This window comes from Halyomorpha halys, unplaced genomic scaffold, assembly GCF_000696795.3.
Source record: "Halyomorpha halys isolate HHAL.00 unplaced genomic scaffold, Hhal_1.1 Scaffold458.1, whole genome shotgun sequence".
Classification (NCBI taxonomy): domain Eukaryota; kingdom Metazoa; phylum Arthropoda; class Insecta; order Hemiptera; family Pentatomidae; genus Halyomorpha; species Halyomorpha halys.
In genome coordinates, this window is record NW_027113640.1 from 6,749 (window position 1) to 14,593 (window position 7,845).

Genomic DNA, 7,845 nt, shown 5'->3' on the forward strand with positions numbered 1-7,845 from the left:
ACAGTAATGCACTTACTAATTCACTTTTTATTTCTGTTTTAGAGGGTTCGGAAAAAAAAAATCGGATTACTTAAATCCGACAGTCACTTCGCAGAAATTTGTCAACTACCATTAAATAACTTAATGACATAACTTGCCTACCTGAGTTCAGACCATTACTAATCAATTATTCGTGAGGCTTTAGAAAAGGATAGAAAAAAAGAGAAAAGCTTCTTCCAAGATAGGGGCAATTCGCAACTATTAGTGCATCTAATGTTGAATTATTTTAAAAGAAAGAATGCAATATTATTTAGTTAACTTATGTACTTTACCTTTTCCGCACTACCTACCTTAAACGAATAAGGTATTCCCACTTTTACTCCAGGTAACTTTTTCACTGTTATAAATTTTTGATTCTCCAAATAAGGTTCAAAAGGATTTGATTTGTTTAAATAAAATGACAATGTGATATTTAGTTGAGTAGTAGAAAGATATCCTATAACTTCGTGACGTCCTCTCCAAGAAGCAGCGTAGTTTAATGCAGTAAAGCCCCACTTATCTTCTTTTTCTTTATTTAGAAGGGCTTGGCGAAGAAGTTTCACTATTCCTAAATGACCCCTGCCAGCGCTGCGATGTAAAGCAGTCCTTCCCTTTATGTCAGGTTGTAGACTTTCGACTCCAACCTGTAAGAGCAATGTAACTACTTCTGTATGCCCTTCTCTTGATGCTAAGTACAAAGGAGTTTCATGGTTAATATTCACAGATATACCTTGATGTATCCCAATTTCATCGCCAAGTAACCCGAGTATTATATTATAATGTCCATATAACGCGGCATAATGGATAGGTTGGTTGAGTAAAGCATCCCTGCTTGAAGGGTCCGCTCCATGATCTATAAGTTGTTGAATAACACTTGAGGAATTATCCCTAGATGCAATATGTAGTGGGGTCATTTGATTGTGGTCCTTTGCATCCAAATTGGCACCATAAAATAAAAGGTAATCCACAACTTTCGATTGTTCAAAACCTGTGAATTTGGTGCTTTGTTGGCATGCAAGGTGAAGTGGTGTACTACCATTTTTGTTTCTACTATCGACAAAGACGCCAGAATGAAGAATCGACCATACCACATCCTCATATCCTTCTCTTGCGGCGAAATGTAATGGTGTCATACCATGAACATCGGATGCATCTCCTTCTGCTCCACCATCGATTAATATTTTCACAATATCCTCATGGCCCTCGACAGAAGCAAAATGCAGTGGAGTTTTGAGATCAATATTCTTAGCTTCTTTATCAGCACCAAGATTCAGTAACAACATGACTGTTTCCAAAGATCCGCCCTTAGCTGCAAAATGAAGTGCTGTGGATCCACTATTGTCTGCTTGATCAATGGCAGCTGGTGGATCGGAAAGCAGTGATTCGACAATTATAGAGAGACCTAGCCTGGAGGCGATGTGTAGGGGAGTCGTACCATTGATATCAGCTGAGCTTTTGTTGGCTCCAGATCGTAAAAGCAGTTTTGCTACTTCAACATGCCCATTCTCACAGGCAAAGTGAAGCGATGAATATCCTCGTCTATCTCTAACATCTAGTGAAGCACCATAAGATATCAACAGTCCTATAACTTCCGTGAGCCGGTTATAGGAAGCTATGTGCAGTGCTGCCACACTATGGATCTGAATCACGTCGTTCTTGAACGTAAGAAGCTTTACGTCAGATCCAGCATCTAAGAAAGTTTGAAAATTCTTCTTAGGAAATCTATTTGCTCCTATTTCCAAAATTAATTTAACGAAATGTGAACTTCCCGAAATAACTGCTGAAGTAAGCGGGAGATTGCCATGGATATCTTTCTCCACAATATTTGCTCCATGAGAGATGAGAATATCGATTCCTTCTGCAAACCGCGTCCCAATGGCATGATTTAGAATGACTGTCGGATAAGAAGTTATATTTTCAGTCTTATCCAAAAGTAGCCTTACAATATCTATTAATTTATTTGAAACTGCATCAAAAAGAATCTTCGAGCCTAAGAAACTATTATCCTCCACTTTGGCTCCATGATCCAACAGTAGTTTTATAACTTCTTCAGATAAAGGATCAAAGGCTAAGTCTAAAGGTGTTCGCCCATCTTCGCTCATCACATTTGGATCAGCATTCTTAGACAAAAGAAATTTAATCAACATAATATCATTTCTTCTAATTGATAGGTGTAAGGCTGTGATATCATTACAACCTTTTCTGTTGACATCATCGCCGTATTCCAACAAAGTCTTTATCACATCTAAATATCCATTATTAGCCGCCCACTGCAGAGGGGTGAAGCAAACATAATCTTCGATACTGAAACTGGCGTTCTGTGAGAGCAGATAGCCAACGACTCGAGCATAACCTATTGCAGCAGCTTCGTGGAGGACTGTTTGGTCAAGGAGATTTTGAGAATTCACTTTGGCTCCATGTTCCACTAGAGTTTTTATCGCAGCGACTATTTCATTTTCTTCAGTAACAGGTATGGTAGTATTGTGGTAATGCACTAATCCCTGGTCTTCAGTTTCCTCATCTGATTTTTCTGAATATTCAAAGTCCTTTCGAACCGCAAAATTGAGAGGTGTCTTGCCATTCTCTCCTTTATTATTGACATATGCACCGTGAGCAAGTAACGTCTTTATTACGTTAACATTTCCATTGAACGCTGCGTAGTGCATTGCGGCATTACCGCTATTGTCTCTTCTTTCTAAAGAAGCATTTCTTGAAATAAGTAAATTCACAATAGCTTCATCACCGTTTACTGCAGCGACCATCAAAGCGGTCATCCCATTACCCGTCCCGCTATTTACGTTAGCTCCGTGTTCAATGAGAATTTTGGCTGTGTTTAAATTCTTGTGATTTACAGCTAAATACAATGGAGTCATACCAATCTGATTCTTTATATCTACTCTGGCATTATTCGACAATAGTAAATTTACCATGGATTCTTGACCATTATCAACAGCTATATGCAGCGGTGTCTGGCCCTTATTTCCTACTATATTGACATCTGCACCTTGTTCCAGAAGTGTCTTAGCAACATCGAGATGATTATTTTTTACTGTTTGATGTAGTGGGGTGTTATTTAGATTGTCTCTTATGTTTATATTTGCGTTTTTGGACAACAGAAAACTCACGATATGAACGTACCCCTTCTCAGCAGCGATATGTAAACTTGAACTACCATCCATACCTTTAATATCAACATCGGTACCGTTGTTGATAAGTACCTCTGTAATATTGTACTTATTATTCTTAACTGCAAGATGTATTGGAGTATTATTGGTATTGTCTCTTAGGTTTACATTTGAATTTTTCGACAACAACAACTTAACATAAGATTCTTTACCCTCCCTTGCAGCCAAATGTAAAGGTGTAAAACCACCAGATCCTTTGATACTAGCGTCAGCACCGTGGCTGAGGAGAATCTTAAGGACATTGAATTTCCCATAATAAATTGCATAATGCGTTGGAGTGTCATTGACATTGTTTTTCATGTTTACCTTTGCATTTTTGGATAAAAGAAAATTAACGATAGATTCGGAGCCCTGTTGTACAGCTAAATGTAGCGGTGTCATACCATTACTTCCTTCAATATTTACATCAGCACCATGATTCACAAGTATCTTAACAACATTGAGGTGCCCATTTTTAACTGCTTCATGCATCGGAGTGTTATAGGTATTGTCTCTTGTGTTTACACTCGCATTTTTTAACAGCAGCTTATCTACTATCAATTCGTAGCCAAACTTAGCAGCCACTTGTAAAGGTGTTTCACCATAATAATTCTTAATATTGACATTAGTAGCGTGGTCAATAAGTATCTTAGCAATATTGGAGTTTTTGTTATAAAGTGCAAGATGTATTGGAGTACTATTGATATTGTCTTCTATGTCTACTCTTGCCTTTCTGGACAAAAGCAAATTTACGATCGACTCGTAGCCTTCCCTAGCAGCGATATGTAAAAGCGTAAGTCCATCAGATCCTTTAATATTAACATTAGTGGAGTTATCAAGAAGTTTGTGAAACTCATTTAGATTACCATTTTCTAAAGCAAGGTGTAGGGGAGTATCTTTTAATTCAATATAAGTACCATCTGTGGTGACGTCATCAGCTGACGGCTTCAGTTCCATTTGTTCATCATTCTGTATCTGAAAATCATAAAAATTAAACAATGTGTATAATGCTTCTCTAATTTGCATATAGGAATGAAACCTATTTTATAAATGTATAACATTGTAAAAAATACCTGGAAAGTTTAAGACTTTATATATTGTTAGGCTTAGCAATAAATCTTCAAATAATCAACAAAATGCAATTGTATGTTTGTTTTGTTTTGTTTAACGGCGTAAAACCTCCTTAGTCATCAACGCCATTTACTTCCTATTAGTTTTCAGCAACATACGTCTATACATACACATACATATATTCACACCCACATATATATATTTTCACATACACACGTACACACACATACACATAAACACTCACATGCACATGTCTATACTTTATACAAACGCCTTTTTTTTTCATCATATTTCTGCAATTATATTTTGTGTTCTCAAAAATTTAAGTACCGATTCTATGGTTTTGTCATCGTTTCTGAGGGCTGATGATTTGTCAGGTTTCAATCCAAATCTGCTGAGTTGTGACGTAAAGTATGGGTATTCCTCAAAGATGTGGCCAATTGTCATATTGTTATTACAGTGTTTACATTTTAGTTGCGTCTCCTTTGTAATGAGGTAGGAATGAGTGAGTCTTGTGTGTCCTATCCTCAGTCTAGTGAGCACAACTTCCTCTCTATGACATTTGCGGCTGGAGGTACTCCATGCTCTAACTTCCTTCTTTATAGTTTTCAGCTTACTCACGGGGCTCTCGTTCCACATAGATTGCCACCCATCTGTAATTTTCCTTATAAGGGGTCTGCTCATCTCTATTGGAGTTAAAACGATTTTCCCGCGTCCCGGTAGCGTGAGTGCTTCTCTAGCAGCTCGATCAGCCAGTTCGTTTCCTGTGACTCCCACGTGGCTCGGAACCCACATAAATTGTACTGATATGCCCAGATTTACTAGGGTGGTTATATAGTAGTGGATCTTAGAAATTTTGGGGTGTTTCGGGTACATGTAATCTATGGCTTTTAACGAGCTTAGTGAATCTGTTACTATTATGATGTTGTTTCGGTTTGAAGACAAACAGAAATATAATACTGCTGCTATTGCATTTAGTTCAGCTGTGAATATATCACATAGCTTGTGTAGTTTGATTTTGTGCGTGGAATTGTTGGTAACAAAAGCTGATGCTGTTGACTGTTCTGACTTTGATCCGTCTGTGAAGATTGTAAAGACTGTCGGCATGTTTTGGATAAGGCGAGATAAATGAGCTTTATATCGAGAATGTTCAGTGTTGTGCTTACAGTATTTCGAGAGTTCTAGAATAGTTTTAGGTCGATAATGGGTCCAGGGTGGATGGTCATTTTCTGATTGATTAATTTTTAAGGTTTTAAGAAAAGAGATGGTCGAGGTGATTTTTTCTGACAGCGGAAGAGTTGAATTTCGTTTTTCTAGAAAAATATTGGAAAAAGAATAAATACATAGTTCATAGATTAAGATTTTTGTCTGGCAAGCATTTACAAGTTTCCAGTAAGTAAAATGCAATTACAATGGGATATTGGCTCAACTACTGTTTATAGTGTTAATAAATATATGCCTATTTATTTGTTCACAATGATGCGGAGGTTTGGTAATACAGTAAGTGGAGGAATAGGTGTTGTTTAAAGGAAAGAATGAATGAGGACTGGCGAATGAATAACGCCAAGGAGGTTGGATAGAGTCACTTCAACTCGGTATACTAGAGGAGACTTGAGAGCGCCTTGGAAACCCAAAAATAAATCTTAGAAGCAATTCAGGAGTCTCTTCAGTTTCAACTCTAGTCCTGCAGATAGCCATCCATAGACCAAGGAACCATAGTCGAAGTGGGGGAAAACGAGAGAGGATACTAGGAGCTGACGGGTGTTTAAAGGAATGGAATCTCGGAATCTAGGAATTGTTTGAGTACAGTTATGGATTTGTGTGGGATTTGGGAAATGTGATTATTCAAGGAGAGGTGTTGGTCGGAGAAGACTTCAAGGTTTTTTATTGTAGGATAGAAGTGAATCGGTAGGTTGTTAAGGAAGAGTAGGGGATAGTAAGGGAGGGAATGGAGGAAGCACTTGGAACAAATAAGAATGGCATTGGTTTTTTCTACATTCAGGTTCAAATCATTCTTAAACCCCTCGCGTTAATGCTGTCAATATTTTCTTGTATCTTTTGGATGGTCTCAAGCATCTCGGTGGGATCGAAGGAAAGATAGATATGGAGATCGTCTGCATATAAGTGGCATTGTGTGTGTGGTGAATGAAATCAGGAAGATAGTTGATATAAGTATAAAAGATAAAGGTTTTATGAGAAAAGTAATATTTAAATTAAGGCAGAGAAAAGATTTAAATCACTTCCCGCATCACTAAGTGGTTAATAACCACCCAGTTCAGTTTTCTTTGAGTAGTCCCGCTTGTAGACGAATATTCAATATAACACCAAAATTTTAATTACAACGATAGTTCATAAAAATCATCACGATCAGAATATAAGTTATACACATTTTCGTTCATGGGGTTCGTTGTAATTGAAATCAAACGTTAGCAATTAAATAAAATATATTCCAAGTTTTAATAGATCGGGTACAATCACAGTTGATAGATATATACTTACAGAGGAAGTGACTTGATGTAGAGTGAAGAGAAAGATATAGATCGGAAAGATTGACATCATCAGAAACAAGAAGTTCTCCCTGGCGAGGACTGAAGTAGATTGAACACACTGGTTAGTCCAGTTTTCCTGAGGCAGTCAGTCAAGTTATGTAATGCCAAGGACAGCACGACCGCAATTCTCTAATTTTCATTTGTACGAACAGCGTACAAGGAAGTACTCGGTAAAAAATACTTCCACGAACATAACGAATCGTTGAGATTCAATAATTTTGAATGTATATAGAAATTAATATAGTATTTTTACAACTCTAGGTTATTTTCTCAAAAATTGGATTTTGTTTTTTTTTTCAACAAATTTAAGGAAATTTCTAATCATTGTTTTTGGCAAAATAAGTATATAAAATTATTAAAATGAGGTATACACTTCTGACAAAATAGGTATACAAAATCATTGGAAGGCGATGGGATATACTATAATACGAAATTTTTGAACATTTAGTTAAAGCTTTGGAGGGATTGTTATTTTATTAATCATTAATGTTAATTAAAGTTATTTTATTAAAAAATATATCATCACAAATTAAATCAACATAGATCACTATTGTAGTTAACTACAGTAGTTAAGGAAAAACGTACAATTTTAATTTTTTTTTTTTTTTTTTTTTTTTAATCGTTGCACTTCAACTATTAAGGATCAAGGATCTCTCATAATTAATTTTTATTAATTTATTTTTTATTGTTGCATAGTGTTGTATTAGGTTGTATTTGGTATTTGTGCAGAGGTCGACCCTTAGTCGAAAGTTGCCAGCAGCTGTCCTAGTTCTAAATGAGTTCAGTAATAATACATTTTTTTAGGATGAAGGATAAAGGAAGTGAAATACAGTCGATGGGTAGCTGAGTACTGCTAGCAGCAGATTTGGCTATGCAGTTTTCATTGATGATCATAATTATATTATATTATAAGTAAGTCGTGTTTTTTCATTATTTTTTTAAAAATCTATTAATATTTATATTAGGGGTATTCATGATGTTGTGTTAAATGTTAATTGTTTTACCATGTTAAATGTTATAACTATAAGATTGTGAGCAGCCCT

The 7,845-nt window shown here is 36.2% G+C and overlaps 1 protein-coding gene across 1 annotated transcript; it reads right to left on the reverse strand.

Annotated features, from left to right (window-relative positions):
- LOC106683037 (serine/threonine-protein phosphatase 6 regulatory ankyrin repeat subunit B) lies at positions 1–6,995 on the reverse strand. The gene is made up of 3 exons (XM_014424243.3): positions 6,984–6,995; positions 6,753–6,878; positions 1–4,157 (listed from the first exon to the last, which is right to left on the reverse strand). The coding sequence occupies exons 1-3, from the start codon at positions 6,993–6,995 to the stop codon at positions 294–296; spliced, it is 4,002 nt and encodes a 1,333-aa protein (XP_014279729.2). The 3' UTR covers positions 1–293.
- Between the last annotated feature and the right edge of the window lie 850 nt (positions 6,996–7,845).

Excerpts from the sequence above, each read along its gene's own strand:
- LOC106683037 (XM_014424243.3), bottom strand. Across the intron at positions 4,158-6,752 it reads TACATCAAGTCACTTCCTCT|ATACAGAATGATGAACAAAT; the intron begins GTAAGTATATAT and ends TATGATTTTCAG.